This window comes from Tinamus guttatus, unplaced genomic scaffold, assembly GCF_059628265.1.
Source record: "Tinamus guttatus ecotype Peru unplaced genomic scaffold, ASM5962826v1 Tinamus_guttatus_pri_ptg000476l, whole genome shotgun sequence".
NCBI classification, from domain to species: Eukaryota; Metazoa; Chordata; class Aves; order Tinamiformes; family Tinamidae; genus Tinamus; species Tinamus guttatus.
The window spans coordinates 997656-1025216 of record NW_028289010.1 but is presented as its reverse complement, the minus strand read 5'-3'; the positions used below and the strand labels follow the sequence as shown (position 1 = coordinate 1025216).

The 27561-nt window shown below is 41.0% G+C and overlaps 1 protein-coding gene across 1 annotated transcript; it reads right to left on the bottom strand.

Moving 5' to 3' along the window:
• Positions 1–9968: 9968 nt before the first annotated feature.
• On the bottom strand, positions 9969–23980 carry AADAT (aminoadipate aminotransferase). The gene is made up of 13 exons (XM_088533047.1): positions 23884–23980; positions 22132–22300; positions 21008–21140; positions 20226–20300; positions 18749–18958; positions 18194–18259; positions 16908–16990; positions 15567–15663; positions 15258–15319; positions 12861–12925; positions 11897–12003; positions 11214–11315; positions 9969–10028 (listed from the first exon to the last, which is right to left on the bottom strand). The coding sequence occupies exons 1-13, from the start codon at positions 23948–23950 to the stop codon at positions 9987–9989; spliced, it is 1278 nt and encodes a 425-aa protein (XP_088389173.1). The 5' UTR covers positions 23951–23980; the 3' UTR covers positions 9969–9986.
• Positions 23981–27561: the final 3581 nt, after the last annotated feature.

The following is a 27561-nucleotide window of genomic DNA, read 5'->3' as shown; positions in this document are numbered from 1 at the left end:
GCAATTCTTTACAGTAGTAATTGATGTGTTTCCTATTTTGTGAAAATATCATACTTGATTAGTAGCAGAGAAAATGTTAGGTCTGTTTGGGTTATGATTATGACTGTCCTGTGACAATACGGTAGTGAAGGTTTATAGTTTATAGTAGACCTAGAATTTGTAGTAAAGTCTCTGTTTGCAGAGTGAAAGCCTAAGAACGTACCCCCTGCATTAAGAAGTTTTGCCCTGGAAAAAGCAAGGAAAATAATTCGGTAGCAAGGGTATTTGATGTTAGAAGAAAAATGTAAGCTGGAAAGAAAGCTAAGCGAGGATATTTCCTAAGCTTTAGAAAAGCTGGGTTTTTTTCTCTAATTTCACTCTATTTTTTTCTAGTTCCTTTTTTTTTTTTGATAGCATTTATGACTGTACACTGTTCCCAGATATTTATGTACAAAAGATAATTAATGAATTTTTGCCTTTCTAAATGTCAACAGGCTTAACTCGTTACTGACTCTCTAATTTTGGTAACTGTGTTTATTCTGGTTATATCCAAGAATCAGACAAGGCCTTACTGGTGCTGAGAAAAGCCAGTGGAAGTGTTAATGGAGAAAGCATTTCTGAGTGGTGCTCACCAGAGTTAGAAGACTTCCCTAGCTGATAGTGTCTTCATAATATTATATTTTTTTCTAGTGTTTTATTTATTTATTTGTATAACACCTGTAAACCTGCTTCAAGTCAACACTCCAGCCTTGTTAATCTTGTCTCCGCAGCAGTGCCTCTCATTACGTGCTATCTTGTTACCTCTTCATGGTAGCCTAGCCTAGAGCTTTAAGCACCTTTTCTTTGTGGACATTTGCTGTGTACAAATTATTTCGTGCAATCTTATTAGACTAAATGCCTAAAGGCAATAAAATGAGAACAATGGATCAGATCCCAATTCCTGTAGTAACTGTGTGATTCTACCTTACTCCTCCTTGCAATGTTTTTGTCCTGTGAAGGAAACGCCACATGACTCACAGCATACTCAGAACAACTGAAATTCACAACTCGGGCAAAAAGAATCCAAATTATAATCCATAAAAACATCCTGATGACAGGATGGTACTGCTCTGCCAAGCCTGGCTGGCAAAAAAAAAAAAAAAAAAAGTGGGAAGGGATTTAAGCAACATATTTTTATTGATGCTGCAACCCTCCTACACTGTAATACTGGAATAAGTTTCTAGCTGAGCAAGATTTCATCTGTAGGACTGGAGATAACCTATTTACATTTTTGTGGCCACATATTGTGCAATGACCAAGCGATTCTTTATTCAGATATTTTTCTGGAGCCTGGGTCAGGTTTCTTTCTGTCAATTGATGATTATGCCAAATCAGTGACATATTGGGTTCAACATAACTTAATCACTGCTTGTTTTAAATGGTGGCACCTGTTCGCCTTGCCTTTCCTGGTGAAAGATGCAGCTTTTACATTACACATCCTCTTGAAAAACTGCTCCTCCCAGACAGCCTGTTTGCAGGGAGCACCTCTCAGTGAGAGGCCTCCTAACTCCATTTGTAGCTCTCTGCTTTTACACAGCGTAGCTGCCTCCGGGTGGCCTGGAGGCTCCTTAGCAGACTCAAAGGAAGCTTAAGGAGAGTGGAGAAAGAACTTCAGGCACTTAAATGATCACTTTTGCTACCAAGGTTATGTAGACAGGGTGCATAGCTGTTTGAGTACTGATTATTTCCTAGAATTTCTTTCATTCTTGTCTGTTTTCACAGAATCACAGAATGGTTAAGATTGGAAGGGACCTCTAGAGATCATCTAGTCCAACAGCCCTGCTCAGGCAGGGACAGGGTTTTCTACCCATCAGAAGATCTTGAGGAAAGTTCACCTCATCGGACCAGTTTTGTAGGCAATTTATTTTTAAAATTAAATGTACAGAACCAACAAGCAGATTCCTGGGAATGTGTATGTCTTGTGTGGTCTCTTCTGAGTCAACTTGTGTTGTGAATGTAGTTCTAAACTTGAAGACTGCAATCAGGTGCAGTCAGAAATCCTTCAAAGAAGTCTTAGCTTTCATAGCAGTGCTGACAAGACCAACAAATACATCTGCCAAGCCACGGCTTGGGTAGGTTGTTTGCCCCCTGACAATAACTGTTTCTATAGTGTAAATAGGTTGACCTTTTAGCTGCCTGTGGAAGAAGGAGCCCGCTGTGCCCTGCGCTACCCAGCTTGCTCACAACCACCGCCTGCGAATCCACATCCCTGACCTCGTCCCGCTTCTCGTGGGACACGCGGGCTGTCGGACAGGGGCTTGTACCACAGGCGGGTGCCGCACCGGGGCTGCCTCCCCTCCTGCGCGCAGGCCGGGCGGCCTTGCGGCTTCGCAGCTTCTGGTGAAAGCGCGGCTGTCGGTTGTAACTGCTGATGTCTCGAGTGATTTAGGCTCTCTGCTTCTGCATCTTCTATTTAGGGGGAGCTAGGGGCTCAATAAGCATGAGTCTCAGGGTGTCGCTTTCAAAGGTGCCTCTCAGTTGAACTCTCTCCAACTCCTGCATTCAGAAAGCCCCCAAAGCACCAGGAGCTTATCCACACGGGCTCAGTCCTTGGCGTCTGCCTGTTCCAGAGCTCTGAGGAGAAGCGACTTTGTGCTCCACGCGAGGAGGCGTTCTCTGCCAGACTGGTGCTGTGGGGAGCCTTTAGAGCGCCTGTGACCTGCAGGTTTAAAGCCAGAGCTGATGCTGCTGATCTGAAGCTCTCCTATATGTGTGCACGTGCCACTGTGCATATGTCGTCTGTCACCGCTGAAGGCAGCCAGATTGCTGCCTCGTTGCTCCTTCCCTCGTTGGATGAAGCAGCTCACGGCTGCCACTCGCTGACGACAAATGTAGTTATTACCAGCTGCTCCACCGTACAGGTTAGATAGTCTCGTTAGACACTTGTTATGATGTGGACAGAAAACCACGACAACAAAAAAAGGCAACCTGTGGTTATCAGACCACAGTGCTTTAATCCTGTTAAGCCTCTCTGGTTATTTTTTTGAAGTTAGGCCATAATGTGTTTTCATCGCATAATGCAAATGAAATTGTGGAATACAGAGTAGTCCCATAGTCTTGAGAGCCTCCTCCTAGCTCTAGTTTCCATCTGGCCTAGAAGAGGCCTGGGCGAATCTGCGTCCAAGAGCCCCTGTTAAGAAGAGCAGTGTGTGAAGGTTAGTGCTGAAGCTGGGAGCGAGTCCCTGAGCTATGGGGAAAGGACAGTGTCCGTGAGGGGAAGCGCTGCCGCTGCGCCGTGTTCTGCAGCAGGACTGCCACAGGGAGAGGACGGAGCCGGGGGAAACTGAAGGGCTACGTGAGGGTATGTTTTGCTTCAGACGGAGTAAAGAAATAGTGACAAATTAGATTTTTAGGACATCTTTTGCTCTGGGGTTTGTATGCAAGACTGGAGCAAAGATTAGCAGGGGAGCAGGTTGGGATTTGCTTTGGTTGATACCACTAAGTTTCACTGAGAAGCTGGTCTCATGGAGAAGGCCACGCTGTGCTGAGAGCCAGGGCCACTCTGTGTCACTGCAATGTTGCACGTGTGGTGCTGGAAGGAGTTGCCAGGCTTGGGAAAAAGCTACTGTTGTGCTTAAAATTATGGTGAGCCCTAGAAGAAAGGGTGGAATAACTCAGATGCAAGTCTGGTTAGACTGGTATGGATTTAAGTCACCACTGCGCTGATGAGCAGTTTTCAGGATTCTGAGCTAGTGCCACAGATAGACACACTTCAATTATATTTTCTTATTTGATTTTGCTTGGATTTTGGCAAATACAGGAGCAGCAGAGGTGCACCCGGTGTGCACTGAGCACACTGGCCTTTCAGCCTTTTATTTGTGGCAGCAAGCGCTGGATCCCTCTGGGCCCTGGAGAGTCCCAGCATGTTGGAAGCAAAACCAAGTAAAGGTGTTTTTTAAAAAAAAAAAAAAAATCAATGCTCTTGGTTTCAAAGAACAGCAAAGACATGAGTCAGCCACAGAGATATCATTCCTTACTATCCTCTGTCTTGTTCAGCTGCAATTGCATTGGAAATCAATCTTAAGGGCTGCCTTAGATGGAGCTTCCTCTGTCTGCATTTCCCGCCTCAAAAAAAAAAAAAAAACAAAAAACAAAAAACAAAACCCGACTTGTTTCCAAAGAGGTAAACTGAAAGTTTCCAGCTCTACCACAGGCTTCTTTGTTAACTTCAGGCAAGCTGCCATTTTTGTGTGTCAATGTTCCAAACTATAGCAGAAAACTGTTTAAGCTCTGAGGCAAATGCACCACTTCTTGTGAAGTGTCTTGGAGAGAAGATGCATTTCTGAGACTGCCAACACGTTGCACGCCTCCATTCAGCTGGTGTGGGATGATCCACGTGCTTTCCTGAAAACGGAGGTGCCTTTTTTTTTTTTTTTTTTTCCCTCTCCTGCTATGCACAGAATGGGATAGAAGCTTGTGCATTTGTCTTTAAAATCCTGGTAATTACAAATAAGGACTTGCCTCTGTGGAAGTGCCAATGTGCTTAGCTGAAGCCTGTGTAAGTCTCTGTTACTTGTGCCTATCGTTAAAGCTTCATTTCAGTCTAGGGAACAGGAAATCATCAAAACAAATGCATATCCTTATGCAGCTTATATAAGGCTTTTTGCTTTCCTAGAACCTGTGAAGTGTATTTCATCTCATTTCAGAAACCTAATGGGTCATTGCGCTTGTGGTGAGCGGGTCTTTGTGGGTTAAATTATTTTCTTCTATTTTGCCATATGCATCTTACACAGTACGTGAAGTAGCTTTGCCTAAATCTGCTATATCATCCATGTAACTTGCGTTATGCAACATAAAAATTAAATCCAGAAGGAATCATCATCCACATGGGATACAAGGTCTTGCTGATAAACTAAGCGGTGATGCTTCATTGGTCTTTGTCTCTGCTAAATAATAGTAATAATAAAAATAAACACTGCTTGGCAAGGACAAGCACCAAGGAAGCACTGTACTTTACTTTCTGTAAAGTATTACCAGTAGCAGGTCACTCTGTAGTCATTTGTAGAAGAGCTAAAATAAGAATAATACTTGATGCCACTAGAACTTTGCATTGTCAAAATCAGTGTTGCCCCCTGAAACACTGCGGAAGGCAAATCGCTTGCATGACCCATCGCAAGCAAGAAGGAAGGTGCTATTAATCCTGTTTAGTCACGTACTGCTCCTTGGCTCATTCCTACTACGGAGCTGCAGGTTTGCTTTATTCTGGCATTAAAACACTCGTGCAACAAGGAATGTTAAAGAGTAGAGGACGGTCATCCCCATGGTCAGGGCACTGCCCGGGATGTAGGAAGCAGCAGAGCTGTGGAGGCAGCCGCGCAGGCTCAGCACGCGCTCTTCTCCAGCCAGCGTTTGTATTTTCCACATGTAAACACCAAGGAGTTTAAGCAGCTCTTGAGTGTACATGCATGCAATTAAAAAAAACAAAGAGTTTCAGTCTTGCAAAAAAGGGTTTTGTGAGCTCAAATTCTACCACTGGTGAATGACAGCCTGGATGGCCTCTATCTGCCAAAGAAGTATTAAAAACAAAGCATTCTTTCAATATGTCTGACTATTTACATATTTAAACTGGGACAGATGGAAAATATATTGCTCCTTGTGAAAGGAAGTGTTCATGACTGGAATACTAAAAAATACAAGCAAATACTTAACTATTCACACTGAAGAAAATAATATGGGTCATTGTCTATCCTAAGAAAATCCAAATCTTGCAAAGCAAAAAGGAAATTTTCTGATAAGGAACTGTTTTTCTAGGCTTTGCATTTTTTTTTCCATATCCCCTTAGCACACTGATGGGGAGGAGGTAGCACCACCAGTGACAGTGGGAAAGAACCAGCGCTGTTCAAGCTTATTGCTCCTGGGGCCGTTTCTGTTTTATTGCTCTCTCTATACGCAGCCACTGGGGAAATTGAGAAATGGCTGCAGGCTGCAGAGACTGCCATGTTTTCTAACACCTGCAACGTGCAAAATCAGTATTCTTCTCTTTGAGTTTTACCCTGGTTCTATAAATTGTTTTGTGTTCATCTCACCAGTCCTATTTCTGAGTAAAAACTCTGCTATGAGATTGCCAAAACCACGCGTACGCACGCACAAAAAGACAAGGAAGACTTCTCCTTTCTGCAAAAAGTACAGCTAGATTTTATAGACTCGAGCTCTAGACAGTTGTAATTCTCTTTCCTGGGAGAGATGCTCCTTTCTCCAGGGCTCCTGCCCACCCCTGTTTCAGGACATGTTCCCCTTGGTCCTCCGCCGTTCTCGCCGCAGCGCGGGGCCACGTGCACGATGCGCTCGGAGAACACGGCCGTTCCTGTCTGCTCACATAGCTGGATAGCGGAGGGATTTTAGGGCTGGTGTGCCAAGCTGCACCTGGCTAAAAGTTTCAGCATCCCAAACGTGGGAGCTGAACTCCTGGGCCAGGCATTCTGCCTCTGTTAATGAGTGATTTGTCTGGGGGGAAAGTGCAAACAACTCTGACAAACCTTTTACCTTCAAAGCTCAGCACTAGCCAAACATAGAGAAAGATACTGTACCAAGTTATTCATAAGCCAAGAAATGGAAATATCTTCACATGAATAGTTTCCAGGTCATATCAGGACACATTTATTTGCAATAGCAAAGTCTGACTTAAGGTTATGTTGAAAAAAATATATAACGCATATAATTTTGAAGTATCCTCCCAATTCTGTACAGCTAACAGGATCTTCTGGCACCAGTCAGATCTGTCAGCAAATTTCTGGGCTATTAATTCTGAAAGAGAATCAGCAAGATCTTCATCCTACTTCCATGGTAATATGTGAGTTTTACGTAGCCATACAGATATTGGAACATGAGTGCTCATAGTTCAATGCACTTCTGATATTTACCCTCTGTATCGGGATCCAGATTTCAATGGCAAAATTGAAAAAAACACACATCTGTGAACCAGAACACTTAAAATACAGAATAAAGTCCTGAGCCACTCGGGAACGAGTGTTTGGACGCTGCTGCTCACTGCAGTACTCCCTGCTGGAAACACTGCTGCAGCGTTGGAGAGCTGCTCCCGGAGACCTCTCCTTTCTCCCTCTCGTCCCCACATGGAGCTTGTGCCACTTGCATCACATGGCTATGAACAAAAGAGCCTTTTTTGGTTTGGGAGAGCTCAAAAAAGAGGGGAAAATGGCACTCTGCCCATCATTTCTTATCTACCTGGCCCTGTTGTTTGGCATTTTCCTTTTGTCTCCAGACAGCTTCCTGCAGCAACGCTTAACTTCAACGAATGCTCTGTCGCAGGCGACTAAAACTGCTCTTTACGACATTCAGGGAAAGAGTATGTGCAATAAGAGTCTCCTGTCATTGTTCAATTTGTATTGTTCAGGAAATTAATTTCATTGCAGATGTTTCACAACAGTCAGGGGACAAAAAAATCGAACTCACTCTAAATTAAATTATCAGATTGTAAGAGGATCTAATGTGCAGCAAGTGGAACTGCATTTTGCTTATATTCAGCTAAATTGACGTTTAGTTGTTTGAAAGCTAAGTGTATTATTCAACAGAAGCGTATTATTCAACACATCACCATCATACAGCTTGCTTAATGATGATGCTTTGATTACATTTTTCTAATTCTAAGTCTAGTTTAAAAATGATGACACTATTTGACCAAGAACACAGATCAGCCTTGTATAATACATATATTCCTCTGTAAAGCATAAGAACTATATTATTTTAATTAAACAGTTATGTCAACTCATTCTGTTGTACGCTTTTTTCTGAATTGAGCGTGAAATGAAAATTCATGTTTTTACTGATGATAGCAAAATCTGAGCTTTCGAAATTACTACATATAATTAAGAAACAAGTTTGAAAAACAGCGAATTAGCTGGTAAGCATCAGCGTGCGGAGGGCCCGGTGTTTGGACTCCACTGGCACCATCGAAGTGTGAAGAATGTCAGTTTGAAGAATGTCAGTTTTGGTTTTTCTCAAGGGCCTTGGGGAGATGGTGCGAGCGCCGCGCGCGCCGCGGGCTGCCGGCGCGGGGCCGGAGCGGGAGAACGGGCTGTGGGAGGCCTGCAGCAAGCGTCCGGTACTCGGGACAATAAAAACAAGGGCTTAGAGAGTGGAACGGTATTTTTAATTTTATTTTTTGCTTGCTTCGTACATCCGAGAGGGTCACTGTCGGTTGCACTACATCCTCTGTTCAGTTAGTCGGGCTTCCCGTTCCCCAAAAGTCTATGCTTAGCTAAGGCAGCAGCGAGCAGTTCTACTAGCACATACGCATGCCCTGGCATTCCAGAGGTTTTCTGACACAGGCACAGAATAATTATTCACAGACTGAAATGGAAGCCAGCAACCAGAAAATCTTTTAAAAACTGGGAAATAAGCTGCAAAACCTATGCAAATTGCAAGGAATATTAGGTCAAATGATTTTGGCTGTAATCACAGCCTAATTTTGCTGGATCAGGTTCAGATTTTTCATGTCCTTACCTCAGTTTGACCTTACAAAGCTAGTAAAACTTTAGTAAAACTAAATATTGATCTTCAGATCTTAAAACCCAGAGGCCAAAAAGGCAGTAGGACAAGAAGGAAAGTGACACACACACACAAACAATTCCAGCATAAGGTGCTGGAGGAATATATCACTCAGGATTAAAAACCAGTGGCTCAGATGATCTCAGGCACAGCTCCCTAAGTACCTGACTCCTCTCTTTCCTGGCCAAAACAGGAAACAAAACAAAAGCCCAAGACACAGCAAAAGATCAGTTCAAACAAAACTACGGATCAACTGGAAACAACATTTTGCTTTTGAATATTTTTAGAACTTTTGAAGTGGAATAAATCTAGTAATGGAAACTCCTGTCAAAAAGCTAAATCAAATAGTTTTTCACTCTTAATGCAAATATGTGTAAATTTAAATATATTTGCCACAACTTACAGCCAAATCAAATGATTCTAACTGTGTTCCTGAGAGACTTGACTTTACTCAGTCCTGGTGAGGCCACATCTGGAGTATTGTGTCCAGTTCTGGGCTCCACAGGACAAGAGGGATGTGGAGCTGCTGGAGAGAGTCCAGCGCAGGGCTACGAGGATGATCAGGGGCCTGGAACATCTGCCCTATGAGGAGAGGCTGAGGGAGCTGGGCCTGTTCAGCCTGGAGAAGAGAAGGCTGAGAGGGGATCTGAGCAGTGTCTAGAAGTACCTCAAGGGAGGCAGTGAGGAGGATGGGGCCGGCCTCTTTTCACTGGTGGCCACCGACAGAACTAGAGGAAACGGCCGGAAACTGAAACACCAAAAGTTCCACAGGAACTTAAGGAAAAGATTCTTGACAGTGAGGGTGCCAGAGCCCTGGAACAGGCTGCCCAGAGAGGTTGTGGAGTCTCCTTCTCTGGAGATCTTCAAACCCGCTTGGACGCAGTCCTGTGCCACGTGCTCTAGGTGACCCTGCGTGTGCAGGGGGTTGGACTAGATGATCTCTAGAGGTCCCTGCCAACCTTCAGCATTCTGTGATTCTATGACTTCTGTTAGCTTAATTAAATACTTGAGATCAATTCAATTACTTGAATGTAGCTAATGTATAAAAGTAGTGTCCTTTCTTCATGAAAAAATCTACTGACGCCAAAATAAAAAGAAACTACTTGTATACATTCACTGTTATTTTAGAAAAATAAACTGTGGAAACCACACCTCAATGATGACTATTTCTCACTGCATGGTTATTAAAACATTCAGTACTCATATTGACATCTTGAGAGTGCTCTATTTTTTTTTGTATGGTATTACTGACACAAAAAGTTGTATATGGTAATCATTAAAATATCCATGCGTATGTTCTCTGCGAACCCTTTTTTGCATGATGATTATCTAAGTTTGGAAACCAAGCACTGGTACAGCCTCAGGGAACGTCTAATGTAGCCTGCTTCCTTTTTAGTGTTCTGATGAAACGTAATGTTAATAAATGCTTTCTGGGAATCAATCGGATTGCTGAAAGAGCCTTTTCATACAGCTTCTTTTATAAGGCCAGCCAGTCTCTCGAAAGCCTGCAACGACACAAAGATGGTTCGCATTTATATTCCAGCATGACTTAAATAGGCAATATACTTCATCTATAAAACTAATAAAACTACCCTAAACATAGATGAACACAATATTTTAAATTCTGCTGGTATTTGCTGGTTTACTTAGTTGTTTTTAACAACTTGTATGGGCTTTTAATCATACTGCAGATAGACTGAACTTATACTCCTCTAATAAAAACGAAAAGGTAGAGTTTTCTGAAACAGAATACATATAGTGATGTTCAGAGGTTATCCAGAGTTCAGAGGCAACATAAGAGCCGCATTTTTAAAGCAATTAATGAGCCCTGGAAGAGTATTTCTTATAACTGTACATCAATATAAGGGGCTCGAATTTTCAAAGCTACAAGGTAGAATAGTTGAGGGAGGGAACAAAAAAGCACCATTCCAGCAAGATACAGCTTGAATGTCAATAGTATAGTAATGAATTTATTATAGTAATTATAGAAGAAATAGGCAACAGAAACCCACTTCTGTTACAAACCTTCACAACTGAATGAAAGTGCAGCTAAAAATAGTGAATATATTTAAGAGCCTGACTCGAAGGGGCACACTATCTGCACAGATAACTGCCTCATATGGTTTTTCTCTGTGACTTTACTGATATAGTCAAATACTGGCCAAAACATTCCTAAAACAAACAGATTAGTTCCCAAGGCATAAAATACAGGACGTATGTGTCCTCTATGAAAGAAAAAACAGTATTCCTTTTTAATAAGGATTACTGGCAAGACGCACACACAAAAAGAAATACAAGTTGTCCCATTTGAGGAATGGAAAGTTTGGAAAAGAAAGATACATAGTATCTGCTCCTGCTAATGGTAAAGCACCTAGCAGCACTTAATCTGATTCCAGTGAAGTGTTTGGAATAATTTTTGTCATGGTTAAGTGCCAGAAAATCAACCAGCATGGGACACAAAATATTTTGTGGTCCTAAAAATGTGGTTCCTTTCAGGTCAGTTGAATATGAGTATCTCGCCTAAGCAGCAGCTATTACTGCTTCAAGAGTACTGCTTATTGCCCAAGATTACCAAACACTGTACACTAACAGACTAAAATCACATAATGAGAAGTACGTGAAAATATCGGAGCATTGTTATGTGAGAAACTGTTCTTCAGAAGAATGTAGAAAATCCTCCTCTCACTTACTTGATCCATCTGGGCTGGAGAAGGCAGAGAGAAGGAGGCTCTGACATAAGAACTAGGCTCTGAAATATCAATATTGAATGCTCCTCCGGGAACTAGTAACACCTAAGAAAAAATGATTAATCATTCAGTTATAAGCATTCCTTTATACAATGTTAAATTAAATCTGAGAAGACTTATTTCTAACTTTTTTTTTTTTTTAGAATATTTTATCTACTCAAAAATAGAAGCCAAAAATACAAAGCCTGGAATCAAGATTCTCCTAACAAAACCAAAGGAGTCTGTAAAAACCACAGGATAGCTCTAGGTCTAGCTTATCACTGCATGGCACCTCTGAGTGCAATGTAGCAGGAGACAGTGTAAAATCACATTTAATTTATCCTACTAAAGAGATACAGTGGACAGCCTTCATTGGTTGTGTGTGTGTAAATCATATATATTATACTATATATTACATAAAATGGGATTAACTTAAGCAAATACCAATATTTGAATACAAGCACGAAAGTATTTCATTAGTGAGTCACTACACTATGTGACAATGTCCTGAAGAGAAACTGGCAGACTTAGTGATTAGGCACAGCAAGCTCCCCCTTTTTCATAAATGCACATATATGGGCACAGAGCTGGACGTTTTTTTCCTCATTCCATTTTAACATCAGAAGCCATTAAGTCATAGTTCATACTTCTTTCTGCAAAGCTTTTTCCATGATCAGCTGCTGTGTATCAGCAATTCCCTTAATTTTGATCCATAAGAACATTCCTGCAGCAGGGGGATACCATTCCGCCAAGCCTGGGGAGAGAGAAAAGAGAGGAATCAAGAGAAAAAAACCTGTCCCATCTGTAATCAGTGCATCACAGATTCTGTGAGCTTCTGAATTTGTTGCTGAAATGAACTCACAATATATTCTCACAGTCCACCAGTAGCCCAGTGCTACTATATTCTTTTCATACTTGGGGAACCGAGGCAAAGAGAGCCTAAATCACTAGTCACTTAGAATCATGCAGAGAAAGAGGAAATGTTTCTTACATAAAAATCTGGAATTAGCAAAACTAAGTACCTTAAAGATTGTGTGGTGCACAAGTACCCCTACCCCAATAGGTAGGTGGTCAGTTCATAAATAAGTTATTGTTGATTCCACCTTAGACTAACTAAAAGGAGGGACACCAAGAACTGTTGATGAGATTCTTTCAGTGCTCTGCCATTAAGTGTGAACAGGGACATCTGAAATTAATTTATGAAAAAAAAAGGAAAAAAAAAGATTATCATTGCTATTATACATATCATTTATGTATTATTTTAAATTGAGTACACTGAAACTGGCTATTTCACACAAAAATTTTGAAGCCAGAGATTTTAAACAAAACAAGTTTGGGTACACAGAGGATCAGAATATATGTCTTTTGTAAAACTGCTTTATACAGTAATGTAACGGACTTTTTCTCACTGCTGTCTCTTTGTTCTGTTTCAGATAATGTCACTAAATAATTTGTCCTAAGCTTAATATTAAATGCCATTGGTTTGCTTATACTGCTTAGCTATCACTTCAGCCAGGAGATGAAATTTACAGTGATTTTTTTTCTTGAATATGAAGATGATAAACGGCTATGAAAAAAATGTAAGGAATTAGCTGTGTTGGACACACTGACCTTTTAGCCACTTGTCAGCAGCAATGAGCATGGCATCCCGCTGGGTTCTGTAGAACTCCACCACCCTGAAAGCAAATGTTCAAAGTCACAGCCCCGTAACACTAGAGGTTTCCCTTGTTCTCAAAGGGAGGAGCAAAACTTTTGTACTTGAACAACCAGGGTGAACATTCAGTGGAAAGCAGAGCACATCCAAAACGGGCACAATTTACGGGGCCTATGAAGCTTTTTATGTATCCAGCAAGTCCTGAATGCTTCACTGTGTCTCCAGTGAGAGGAATTGCTTTTGCACCTGTTTTCCTAAGCCTTCCTTATGCAATGGGAAGCACACTATCAGCTCTCTGTACCTTTTGTTCTTTCTGTTTCTGTCTGTCTTATCAGTGGACACAAGCCTTGCTATCAGAACATCCGAATCAGAACAGGCATACAGAAGAAGATGAAAGACTTACATGTGTGCAAAAGCACACACTCAGTATTTATGTACTTGGATTGAAATTTTGTAGTGGGGCTATGTGGAAAAGATATTTCACAAAGTAAACGAATCATTTGATAAACCTGTCATGACCATCTGACAGCTTCCTCTGTTCTAAACCTTTGAACCTATCTGTCTCCCTCACGATTTAAGCAAAACTTCCAAATAATTCAATGTCATAGTGGCACAAAGAACAGAGCATAACCCAAGTGCGAACAGGAGCTAATCTTGTGCAGTGACTACTTGTGTTGACATAAATGGATACAGCTTGGATTCTGAAGTGTCAAGAGCAAGTGCAGCAGGTTCAGAAGTGCCTGGGGTGGACTTAATAACTGTTTCATGCAAAAGTGTTCTCTTCTTTATAGAGATACCATATTTAGCAGGTTGGATAATTTCACAGTTACGAGCTTCCTTTTTTTCTTTTTCTTTTTTTTTTGACATTCACTGAATGAGTAGCTTTTATTTCTGCATATATTGTAAGTAATTCATAGGCAAATGCTAACACTTTCAAAAGCTAATATAGTCTACTACTCTGGCAGTTACCTGCATGAAATGATAAAACATTTTCATGGTTTCACCACACCACAAATTCCCTTGTGATTTTTTTTGCCTTTGCTGGTGTCCTTTTATTTTCATGATGGAATGAAATCATAAGTCTCAGAGAGGCAGGACTTTCACAGGATTGCACATGCCCCAAACATTACACTAGATCCTATTTAGAAGCCCAGGCCAACAAACCAACCTTGCCCATCATTGAAATCACCTGGTTGTAGTTACCAGTTGAGCCTAATCATTAAGATACATGACAAAGGAGCCTAGAAGGTTATAAAGGCTTGGAGAGAGGCCCCTGCTGCCCTATTTTCCTTGTGCTCAGTAGGAAAAAAGTGCCTTTGATTAGAAAATAGAGATTCTTGCCTGCAAGTAACATAAGGTAAGCTTAAGAGTTTCACAGAGGGTTTATTTCTCTAATTGCTCAAAGATGAGTTAATGTGTGGTCTGAGCTCCTCTGCAATATCTATCCTTAGTCCTGTTTTTTTTTGTGTGTGTGTATCCTGTGATACCTAAAACAAACTAAAGCCAAGGCTCCTGCATTTTTTTTTCTTTCAGATAATGATGCTTATGATAGAGACAGTAGGCAGGTGGTTCGGGATAAAAGTGGCTGTTAAAGTCAAATACAATAATTTTTCTTATGCTTTTGTCATGCTCCTGTAAAAGCAAGACATGCTGCCCAATGATGTGAGAGGCTTGCAACTCCAGTGATTCCTTAGAAATGAATTGTAAATACTCAGGGGAAACTATGCTTCTCTAGAGTAGCCAATGAAATGCAAATATGGGTTGGTCACTATATAAAAAAATGCCTTGCGGGGTCAGACTAGTATAGCAGGGATTAAGTCTTAGCCTGGGATTGAGTCTGTAAGAGTGGCAGTGGATAAAAGCGATGATCAGGGACAGCAGGTGGTCTTGGCTGCTTTCTGTAATTCGTTCTCCCTGTATTTCTCCAGCTTGCATGCAATTGCATTAGGGGTGTTAAAGGGTAAATTTCTGCCAAGTTAGTGAAGGAGGATTTCACTTTATGGGTTTCGTGATCACATTCTTTGCTCTAACCTTAACACTTCTTGAAGGATGAACCTACACTTGCTGAGCTGTAGATAGTGAGGCCAGGCCCCCTTGGGCCCTTTTCAAATGATAGTTGCATAGTCACTGTCTGACAGGACTGGCACATTGACAATCTGCAGTGACACCTCATATGCTCTGAGTCTCCTGGTGACCCTACTAATCCATTTGGTCTAATAGTACTCAGATGTCTCCTTCAAACTGATGCTGCTTCTCTGACCTGCTTATTGCAAAGAGTGCTTGTTGTGAGTAACAAAATGCAGAGAGCATGCAAACTGATAGGTGAGGGGATTTGGCATATGACATGATCCTACCTGTCTATATGCTCCAAGAAACCCTTCTCTCCCCATTGCTGAAGAAGCTGTAATATCATAATCTAAAGAAATGAAACACACAGTCAATACTGTATTGTAAATAAGACACTTCCTCAATTGTCACATGAAGTCATAGATATGTATGTTAGTGAGATTTCCCCAAGGGCAAGAAGCTGCATGCATGGTCTCTAGGAGCAGCAGCCTTCCTGAAAATAAGCCTGAATACTGAAAAGCTTCCCAGCATTGCTGGCTATGGGCTGGGATCTGGTGCCTTTTCCAGGTAGAGTGTGGGTGGCAGCTGGGACTTGCCTGTGTGAAGGTGCTGGCGTGCATCGTTGATACTTGGATGTGCAGGATGACTCTGTCGATCAGAGGCTTTGGACCGGTCAGGAAGCCTATTCTCAACCTAGAAGAAAAAGGAAAAGATTACTGTAGAAAAACAGTGTGCAAATTCTGTGTGTGACCTATTGTTAAACTCGTAACTCAGAAAACACGCAAGTACTTAGTAGTATTATGTGGCTCACTTAGATGTTTGGTCTGTGCAACTTACAAGCTGAATCTCAAAATTATGAAGTTATCATTAAAATTTAAAAATGTTTTCATATTTGCTTCTTAGTTCTGAGACTTCAGGACATATCCCACATTTTTAAGCTTTTCTCTGAAACCAAAAAGGTACATGACTCAAAGGGAAGAAAGATTTTTTTCCATAATCAAAAATAACGGATGCTCAGGCTTTATGAAAAAGCAGATGGGAGCTTGTACTTGTTTTTACTCCTTTTCAGCAGTGCAGAATAAATGGAATTTATACTGATTAACTAATCTTATTCATGCTCCAATGCTTATAACCCATCTTTACTCACAGATTATGACTCATACTTCTATTTGAAGAAAAATAGAACTGGTAAGTTCATATGTCTTTGACAAAGATAAAATTGCATCATGCCTTCTCTGCAGGGTCACTTCTGAAAGTGCAACTAAACATCACATTGTCTCCTCACTTTCTCAGGAAAGGGGTTACAATCCACTAGCTGGCAGTGTAGAATTCACATTACTTTCTCATATCTATTAGAATAATAAATAAATGAAAGTTAAAAATCAAATATGTTGATTTCCATGAAGTAGAAAACAGCTAGTTTAGTTTTTCAGGCAAGTGGAGACAAATTGAAAGAAATGTAAAGCTAGAAGACAAGAGAGGTCAGTATAACTCCCTGAATAGGTTATGGGGGAGAATGAGGTCATCATTTTTCTTCTATGCTGTAAAGTGCCTAATAGAGTTGTCAGGAATGGAAAAAGACAAGAAGTAGAAAAAAGATAATGGAAGTAATAACAGAGCAAACTTTTTAGAAATTCCAGGAAGAGAGCTGGAATCCGGCATCTCAATATTCCTGCCTGTACGGTATCTGTAGGAATGGGCGCTCTGGGGAGAGTTACTGAAGAAAGAGCATCAGAAGAGAAGTGGACTCTGGAGTTACGTGACTGCCAGGAAATGGCATGGAAAGGAAGCAGTGCTGCAGGTCTGAAAGTAGTTTCCAGAAATGTGTAGGTTAGGTATTAGTTGAGAAGTATGGCACATCTCATCATTTTGTATGTAGTGTTAAGTCTTGTGCCTGAAACGACAGGCAATGCTGAGCAGTCTGAAACTGGCCTTACCCCGATGACAGAATTTTAGAGAAAGAGTCAGTCCTGATAACTCGGCCATCCACATCCATTGAAAGGAAAGATGGAGCCCATGGCTTTGAAGAAAAATAAAAAAAAAAGTAAAATTCAAGTTGCTAGTAAGAATTATGATGGAATTTCTTTACTATGAAGATGTGATTATTTCTTAACCAAAGTAATTTTTATGATGGTAAATATTTTACAGAAGAACATTCAAAAGACAAATGCAGTAACTTGCAGACAGATGATGGTTTAGACTAGCTTTCTGGGATGTGATGATAACATTCTGTGAGTCAACAAAAATCAGCCTTGTTTTGTGGTGTTTTACTCACTGCTTTGCACACAAATGCTCAGTTCAAGCTTTGGTGTGATGCTATAAACAGAAGAGAAAAATAATGCATTTTCTGCCAAGCTTTTTATGGCTTATGCAGAAAGATAATATAAGATACAAGGATGAGTCCCATTGGCCTTTAGCTTTATCTTAAAGAGAATAGAAGATATCACTTCATTTTGAGGATCTTATTGGGATCAACACTCTTACCAGATATTCTGTCTCCTTTATACCTTCTCCCCTCCCATTCTCTCAAAGCTTAAAATGATGGTTATAAAAAAAGCATCTTTTATTGCCTCCTCCCACAAAAAGTTCTTTTTTCAAAACGGAAAATAATAAATTTTAGCTTCTAATAATACTTCACTGCCTTATAGGGCCTGCTTTTACTCCCAAAATTAGATACTTTAGCAGGCTTTGCAACTGTAGATCCACATATGCAGATGGCTGAACACCAGATCATTATCCACTTGGAGAAAAATTACATGAAGAAGGGAAGCTGCCTGTCCAGGGCTACTTCCTGTGGACTATGGGGGAGCTCCCTTGGTGTCTCCATAAGACAAATGGGTGGAAATAGGATATGGCAAATGAGGAGCTGCGGAATAAGAGACTAAACTGAAAGGAACATTAAGAGGCTGCTACTTTGAAGTGCTGCCTCTGTGGTGCATGTGTTTTGTTCTGGAGGCAGACTGAATCCTTGTTGTTTTCTGCCTAACGAAGGAAACTTTTACCATATAATGCTTGAAAAATGTGAAGTGTAGTGGTTAACAACTGAACTGAAAATCTCTCACAGGCACAACAACTGAAAGTACCAGAGAAATGAAATGACTGTTAGGCCTACAATTAATTTTGCAAGAAACAAAGGAGAGGCACGCAGGAACACCATGGCTCAAACACTAATCCTCTTCTGGACTGGAAGAGAGTGTACTAAGACATGTGAAAAAAAAATTACCTTTTGAAACTGAAGAAAGTAGTACGGATCATCTTCTATTATTAGGAAATCATATTTTCTTGCAAGCTAAAAAAAGAAATGAATATAAAGATAATACTTAGTAAAGGTGCTGTAAATTCAACTGTTCACATATCCTGGACATATTTCCAGGACCATATTCTGATGCTACATATTGCTGATTCACTACACACAAGGTCATATCAAGAGAAGCTTTCAAATGCCAGAGTTGGGTATCAAGCAATTATAAGGAGAAACATAGTACTTGTAAGTACGAGGACAAGTGAAGGTCTGCTCCATGTAGTGCTCTTTGCAGGACACATGCAATAAGCCCCATTTGGAGCTCATGGGAAAGATACCAGCTAGGAATGGGCTACTATGGCAAGAAAAATATCTAATGCATAAACTACCTCTGAAGACTTGTCATGAAAGTTTCTGCTAGAAACAAGCACTGGCAAGAATAAGTAACAGGCTAAAAGGACACATGTAAGGTACCCTCAACTGAAGTGAGACTTGGTTGTTTCCACGTACAGGATGTGTCGGGCCTCGGCTACGTACCTGGTATATCTCCTTCTTGCGCTCTGTGGTCAGAGAGTTTCCTGTTGGGTTGCAACCATTTGGGATAGTATACAGGAATTTAGGAATATTGCGCCTACATTTTTCTATGTCTTCTGGGCTCCATGCAGATAGAATTTCCTTCAGAGCTTTTGGAATAATGCCATGCTGGTCACTAGGAACATTAATTATGTTACAACCCAAAGGTCTCAGCTGTTGATAGGGAGGAACAAAATTGTCACGATCCTATAATTCTAAAATCTTCATTTTGTCATTAATATGGCAAAATTTCAGTGATACAAAGTCCTTCTAAAAATATAGACATACAAGTAATTATTATTGCTGTCTCAATCTTGATTTACTGTGAAGAGTTTCCTTGAATTTGCTCTATAATTTGTCCCATTTGTCACCGTGTCTTCTGTTGGCCAGGTTAAGCCCGCAAGTGGGTCACTCTGAAGACCAATTCCTATCCTTCTTTAGGAAAGAGCACGTGGCTTTGCAATTGGAAAAGCAGTTCAGGAATCTGTGGTCTGTGCTCAGCCAGGACTTATGCTTTGAACACAAAGTTCCCTGCATTTTCCTTTCTTATTGATAGTTTATGCTCTTGTTCAGTGCAGCTGCCAGCTACTTTTTACTGACAAAGAGTGAAGAATCTGTTCACTAGATACATTCAGCAATACAAAGAAGAATTAAATGTTGTTACTACAGTGACATGTTGACACCATGTGTAAAGAAATAGGAAAAAATTAACAAAAGCAGAGTCTCCTCTGTGGAATTTCTATTAGCACCAGGTAGGCCTACATTTTTAAGTAAAATGCAAGTTGCTGCAGTAAGAAAAGTGAAAAGTTTTTAATGCAGTATCTTTAGTGAAAGATGTACTCAACAGCCAACATTACTGAGATGGCTTTTGCTGCATGGGGGGAAAAAAAACTGAAATAGTGGTGCATTGCCTATTGTAATCCTTCAAATTGTCACACATTTTGAGTCTACATTCAACTACATATAACTAAATTGCCTTTTAGAAGTAAACATTGCTGTTTTTGTATAGTTCTTAGTAACTTGCATCATAAAACTCATACTTGGATGTTTCAGGTCTCTTCCCATGTTATGTTGTTATAGGTACAGTACAACTGGATCATGTTTCAAATGGGCATGCTGACATGCTCAAATATCTACTTGTTTCAAAACTGCTTCAAACCTAACTTGGTCGTGATGGCTTTCTATCTCCAATCTCAAATGTGATCTTAGCCTTAGAATGGACCAGGAATAAGAAGTGGAGCTTGTGTTCTAGGAATAGCTTTTATAGAACACTGGAGCTTATATGAATTAATCTTTATGAACTTCATGAGAAAAATTAGAACTTTATTCTTGGATACATTTTTGCAGTAAATACAATATGTATATACCTGCAGACTATGTACCAAATTCTGTTTATTTCAAATGTGACATGTGCAATATTTTGTTTTTAAGGATTACTTACAGCTGCTAGTGTCCCAGCATATGTAGGTGCGTCCAAAAGGATATTGTCCCCAGGATTAATGAGCATTTCAAACACCTATGAAAGAAAACTGTGTGTTAGGAAGATTGTGCCATTCTTGCATCATGCTTCTGACTTCCTAATGGAATTATAAATTCCAATTACATATAAGCATTTCCATAACCATTTAATTAACTATGCTGTCTGCTAGGAAAACAATGAGTGGATTAAAACTCTATTTTAGAAGCTAAATGGAGTTAGATAATCAGCTAGAGAATGCCAATTTGAAAAGGAAGACAGCTCTCTAATATCATACAAAAGAAACAGTGCTTCAGTTGCTTGCCAAGCAGCAGTATCAATGGGCTGAAACGGGCTACTTTCTAAAGCAGTTTAACATAATGAGAATTGAGTTATGGCAAATCAAATAACACATCAACATACTTAGTGGCCTATGAGTAATAGGAAATGTTATCCTATGATATATTCTGAGAAGCTTTTAGATTTTTATCCATTCACGTAGCCTTGACAGATGAGACTGTTGCAACAATTTTATTTGAACTCTACTATCTTCTATCAATAATATGCTGAGACATTTAAACTACTCTGCAAGTTATAGTGCCATTTATGCTGGGTATAACTCACCTGACTGAAAAGAATACAACTCCTTCTCCCCCCCCAAAAAAAAAAAACCAAAAAAAAAAACCAAAAAAAAACCAAAAAAAAATCCTTAACATACGTGTGTGTGTGTTTTTTTTTTTTTTTTTTTTTTTTTTTTTTTGTCTTACCTTACATAAGCCTTCCTGGCTGCCAGTTGTGATGCACACTTCCATTTGTCCTTGCTCAGGACTGTAGTTGGCTGTGGGGGGATTATGTAGATTCCTTTGAAAATTTCTTAGCCAAGACAACAGTTCTGGAATCCTGAAACATAAATTAAGTTGCACCTGGTATCTTGTATGGGCTGAGGCTAGACTGCTCCTCTAATTCAGACAAACTTGGCATGCAGTCTGAAGAGAGCTTCCTGAACTGTCAAATATACATAGATAATGATTTTGTAACTGCTCTATCAAATAGTAAAAAATGATAAGCATTTCTTTTATGAAAAAGCAGAAGAGATAGGAATCTACCATTAATACACTCAATTATCATTGCAAGTTTTGGGCAGAAATGATTCACCAGGGAGGGAGGCTGCTGGGGATGAAGGCTGAACAATATTCACTCCTAGGAATGATCTCTCCAGACTTAATAGGGTGGACTTATTCAGCATAGGCTGCATGTAAATAAAGAGTTTGGAAGCAGGTTTTGCAAGTTGGTAAGCCTTCGAAGGAAATTCTGAAGTGACTGGGTACCTAGGCTGTATTCTATTAAAATATGAGAAAGGTTTGAGTTCACTGTGTCCATCTAAATATTTTTTGCAACCTGTCACAGAGCTGACTCAATACTGTCAGCTCAGAAGTCAAGGGCTAAAGTAACTTCATTGATGTATGATTTTTTTTTGTATTAACCATGGTAATACCATATGTATATATATGTGTATATATATGTATCGGTTTACTTACAAACTGCATTTTTTGTAATATATTGTACCAAATAAGATCTAAATGAATATTTAAATGCCAGAACTATGTACTGCAATGCTGTATCATTTAATGAGTATCTTACTAAGAAGTATCACTGTTACTTAATGATCCTGGAGTCTGGCTTCTGAAATACTAACAGCCACAGAATGCTCTGGCTTGATAAGAAATGAATACTTGGAATTTAAAATTTTTCATCTGCTCAGAACTTTCTACTTGAAACTGAAATGTAAGTATAGAGGGAAAATAAACTTTTAAATTGTAAAGATCAATTATAATAATAAGGATTTTATCATTTGGTGATATCTTGAGGTGTAAGCTGCCTTGACAGGTACCCTGCTGAGGTGGAGTACTGGAGAGCCCTCTTCATCAGCTCTTCCCCAATCTCAACAGCAGTTCCATGTTCAATGACCACGGTAGCCTTCTTAAATGGGAAAGTGTTAGGGTTTGGGGCCCCTCCAGCCAGGGAGATGAGTGATGGAGGAGACCTTTGCATCAGTTCAGCTAGAGTAGAAGGAAAAAGACTTTGATTAGAATTTGATTATTGCAACAGGCACATTTGTTAGTTCAGTAAAAAAATAATGAGCCAGAGGTAGCTTGTTCCATTTGCACTTTTTAATATTTATCCAAGTTATAACTTGAAAAGAATGATAGCTTTTAAACTTGTCTTTCTACTTGGACTGAATAGATGTTAATAAAATCACCTTTGTTGGGAAGAAGCTTTGTTTTAAAATAAATTTTTAAATAGTTTTACCTGTAAGAATTGCTCTTCTATTAGCACAAACTTTCAATAACTTATACCTTTGTTTCAAGAATTTATCTTAATGATATTCTCTTTAGATTGATATTTCAAATGATTGGCTTTGTTTTTATATTCAGTCTTGTTGTAGCTGATGTGGCAGTGGTGTGGCCTTAAACTAGTAATATCTATGACAGCTGTTTTTTTAAGAGTGGGAGTATTTCTGGCAGCACAGCTTTAGTGGCAGTGGCGCTGTGTAAATACAGCACTGTGAAGAAAATGTTGACAACTCTTGCTTTGATGTCACAGTTTCATAATCCTTCAGATCCAATCTTTGCTCTGCTGGTAGCACAGAATGGAGCTCAATCAGGAAAGGGCACTTGATTGTCTAATAGCTCACAATCCATGCTGGTTTAATGCTTTTATACTAGATATGATAGAACAGATGATACTACCTCTGCTTTAAAGACTCCTGGTATTAAGTCGATTCTCCATGGGTTATTAAGTCAACTTGAGCATAGGGAGGGAGTTCATATCAGTTTGGCAATGTGTCATGTCTGTGACTTGATCTCGTACAAAGACTTCCCATGTCATCAAAACCATGTGCCTTTCTGCACATAAGCCGAGTTACTTGATGTTTGCTACAGTGCATATCAATGCATCACTTGTGGGGGAAGTGCATAAAAAATTCCTAGACTAAATTAACCTCAACTAAGCTGTACCTGTATGGTGCATTCAAACAGAACAGCAAATGCCAACCCCTTGCTGAGAGAAGAAATTGTCCCCTGGTAAAGGTTTAACTAGCAGTATGCTTCATGCTCTGATTCTGTCAGGTCTCTGTAGACTTTAATTGAGCAAAGAAGCAAACAGTTGAACTCTTGTGTCAGTCGGAAGATTATATAAGATAGTGTTAGTAACTTTGGTGTGAGGAAATGTGAACATTAATAAGGTAAATAAGTTATGTGGGATAAAACATTTGACTGCGACTGATCTTCAAGTCATTAGCAGTGGTTCCTAAACAACCTGTGTAAATTCAGTAGCAAGCTAGACCAAAAGCTCAGCTTCAGGGGGCACTAAAGAGATTTTTTCAGATACATAGAATGTTACTTCTATACAATGTGACTTCTGTCTGGATGGGTTTCTGAAATGGCTCAAGGCTATTCATTTTCATTCACCCTGGTATCTGCTTGACATCTCAAATTTACACAAGCCAAGGCAGTTAAGCTGACTTTGTAAATACTTGTCAGCTTACTGCATGGCTTCGTCTGACTTTTTCTGGTGTTCAGCATGATCCAGGAGGCAGGATGGTTCTCTTCAAAGGCTGTTTTAAACACAGGAGTGTACTCACTTAGAAGTCTTATTGGAGAGGCTTTTCTTGCTGCACTCACAGAGGTGAGGAACCGAGAGTAATTCATATCTACGGTGAAAGTGCAGTTAGGTGGACACGGACCTGGAAAAGTGAATAAGACTCAGTGCTTTTGGTATGTGCGTTTCCCACAAGCAACACGTCCAATTCATCATCTCCATAGCCTGCTTTGTAAAGTAAATGTTAAATGTTGCTCTTAAAATCAGTTTTGAGGAATTTTTCTCTTTGGATTTGGCTGGAAGGTTTCTGCTTCATACTGGTTCTGCTACAGCTTTCCAATAACATTAACACAGTGAAATTAGGTCAAATGCTTCTGTTCTGATAAACACAGATAGCAGGATGGCTTTGATCTGGGGAATTTGGTCTGTTAATGAATCATGTGTACTGAATGTTTCTCTTAAAGCACTTTCAGCAGTTTCCAAACAAGAAAAGCAACCCTTGGTCTTCTCTCCTCCCTTTATTTTTTCAAGCTGTAGAGCTTTAAAAACAGCCTGCAAATTTAGAGATCTGACAGTTTCTAAGCACCCATCAGCTCTCTTTTAAGGCAGCTCTCCCTTAATGACACTCCAGCTATTTTTTAAGCTGTATTAGATATTGCATTTAAAATTCATTAACTATTGGAAGCCACAGTTGTCACAACACTTGTCAGGATAGAAGACAGGTGCTTTTAGCAAGGATGAATAAGAATGTCTTTCCAAGTGTTTTGGACTTGTAATTCTCCCTTCTCCCCCCCTACCCCTTTCCCTGGTGTTAAAAGGGACTAGGTTAATCCTGGGGGAAAAAAAAAACAAAAACATTCCTGCAGGAAGCTACAAGGCTTGCTTTCACATGAAACCTATATACTTTCCCAGAGAAGCAAAGCACAGGAATGAAGTGCATGGTGAGGAGGGTTGAGAGTTTGGGGTATTGCTTTAAAGGGTGTTTTCACTGAATTTGCCCAGAAGACTCCTCTGGCAGCCACACTGGCATGCCTGTGCTTACCATTGATTGAGAATTTTGCCAAGCAATGCTGCTCTAAATGAAGATGCTTTTTAAGGAAAAAGTTAACGTTTTTATTATTACTTTTTTTCCCCCCCACCCTAAGGAGAATTTTCCTGAGTGGTTGTCTGCGAGGGCCTGCAATAGTGATATTTCTATGCAGAAAGGCATGCTTCAGGCATTCAGGCACAGCTCCTTGTATTCTACGTATTTCTGCAGGCCGTGCGAGGCTGAAAGCCTTGAGGGGAATGTGACGATTCCTTCACTCGGGGCGCGAGGCAGCGGCGGCGCCCGGGGCCCCGCGCCCGTCAGGGACCCCGCGGCGCCTGGGGCCGCCGGCGCCATCCGCGAGGGGCTCCCTGCTCGGTGCTGGGCCCCGCCGGCGCCATCCGCGAGGCGCCGCTGCTCGGGGGAGCCGCGCTGCACCCCGTCCTCTCCCGCGGGCCGCCCGCGCGCGCGGACCTACCGGCGGCGGCGGCGGCCGTTGGCGCAGCGCTCCGCGGGCGGCTGCGCATGCGCGGGGCGGCGGCGGCCGTTGGGGCAGCGGCGGGCCATGGCGGCCGTTGCGCAGCCGGCGCGGGGGCGCTGGGGTGGCGGTCCCGGCGGGTCGGTGCCAGAGCGATGGAACGTGCGGCGCCGGCGCCTCCCTGCGGCGCGTCGGGAATGAGCCGGGGGTGCGGGGAAGGCCGCGCTAACGCGGGTCTGCCTCTAGGGACAGCTTAAACGAGGGGAGCTGAGGGAAAGGTTTGGGCGCGGGCAAAAAGAGAGGAGAAGGTCTTGTAACTTTTCTTTTATCCACATGATTAGACATAGTGGAATTGGCATGTTTGGTAAATCCAATAAATCCATCATTTTAAAAAAAACAATTATTTTTGATTGCTATCAAACAGGCAGCGCTATGCAATGAAAGGTATAACCAGTCTTGTTGTACTGAGCTCACTGGGATCAGGGCAGGGACGATGAATAGCAGAGGGCCTGGCTTTCCTCACACCCAGCGCTTGGAAGCTGCTGGGCAGCCATCCTGCCCTCCATTGGCTGTCATGGCTTCGTGTTTGGAGCTGCGTGGGATGAAGGAGCTCACATGGATTAAAATGCAGCCAAAATGAGTCGTTTTTCAGACAGATTATGCTGTTATCCAGTCAACTCTGGTTTCCCTAAGGCTACTGCTGATTCAAGGGAAGATGATTTAGAGCAAAATCTGATCTGGGACATTTAGAAGTGAAGCTCTTTCACAGCTGAGCAGGATGGGTGTGAGGTGAAGGCAGGTGGGCTATGCTGCAGCCCTCGGAAGGGTCATTGTTTGAGCAAAATGGCCCTTTGAGAAAGAGGAGGAACTAAGGTGAGTTACCTTTTGTTTGATGACTTAGCAGTAGATCCTAGCACTGCACAAATCTCCATTTTTAGTGGAGCGATGGTGAGAGGGGGCTCCTGCCCAGCTTTTGCCATGTATATAAGGATGTGCTGGGTGCCTAATCGGTGTGTGCGCAATGTTGCACTGAAAATCACACCTCACCACAGCCTCTTGTGGGCTGTTCCAATTTAGCCAATCACCTTTCTAATAATACAGTAAGGACAGAAATAAAGGATAGGTGTATAAATAAAAATTGATCCCGAGATTAGTAGCCTATAAAGAAAACCTTTGGGTATCTAAATACTTTCCTACACAAATGCAAATGAATAGCTATCAAACTTCCACAGGGAGCTGGCTGTGAAAACATTGATTGAATGAGCTATTCTGTATGCAACTTTCTTACCATTTCCAGGTTGCTTGTGTTGCAGTTCACGGCACAGACCAAAGCCCAGTGAAGTTGAAAAAAGTTGATTTCAGAGGGCTTTGTTTGGTCTCTTAGCCAATTACTGTGTCATCCTATTGAAACAAATTAAAGAAGAAATTAAAGAGTGTTCAAATGTTTGGATGCTTATCCCTGCTGAATTCTTAGGGCAGAGCTCTGCAGTGTACTCATTGCTGTTTTTATTCCTTAGCAACCACAAATCAAAACGAGTGCACTGTTTCCCTGCTGTGGCAAGAATAGTTATTTCCTCGCTGTCTCGCTGTATTACACAGACAGTTAGAACAAAGGCTGTTTGTCACCAGCCTTATATAATTCATGAAGCAATTGGCTCTGCACTGGTGAGGCCCCCACATATGGTTGTTTCTAATGGGTGGTGGTACTTGTCTTCAGAAAATGTATGCTACATCTCTGCAAAATATCTGCCTGCTAAAGTAGGTAGTTACATGCATGTGCACATGCTCTGAAACAGGAAAACCCACAAAACATTTGGAATGAAACGAACCAGGCATTAGGTAAGCCATGTCCTTTCCTGATTGTTCCTTGGAACTTCAGAAATACCAAAGCAGCATCCCTTTTAAAATGACCAGGAAGAAAGCTGCCCTTGCTTTGAGATATTTAAACACCAAAATTCAGCATGGTTGCTGTTTTAGCGAACACTGGTATTAGTGCAAAATATAAGTAATGTAAAGCCACAGTGTAACTTGAGTACTGTCTTTTGTAGTTTTAAAGTGGTTTTTTTTTTTCTGACAAAAACTTGAATGGCCGATTGACTGAATGGATCCTGCGGAAAATATGATGCTAACAGCCAAGGACGTGGCTGGTACTAGCAGCTACAGGACGGTTGGTTGGTGAGTACCGGTGGTGCAAGCTGCAGTGCGTGGCCTCGCAT

Excerpts from the sequence above, each read along its gene's own strand:
- AADAT (XM_088533047.1), bottom strand. The coding sequence starts at position 23,950 with ATGAATTACTCTCGGTTCCTCACCTCTGTGAGTGCAGCAAGAAAAGCC. Across the intron at positions 18,260-18,748 it reads GCAAGAAGGAGATATACCAG|CTTGCAAGAAAATATGATTT; the intron begins GTACGTAGCCGA and ends TTCTTTTTTTAG. Across the intron at positions 12,004-12,860 it reads TGCTGACAAGTGGCTAAAAG|GCTTGGCGGAATGGTATCCC; the intron begins GTCAGTGTGTCC and ends CTCTCTCCCCAG.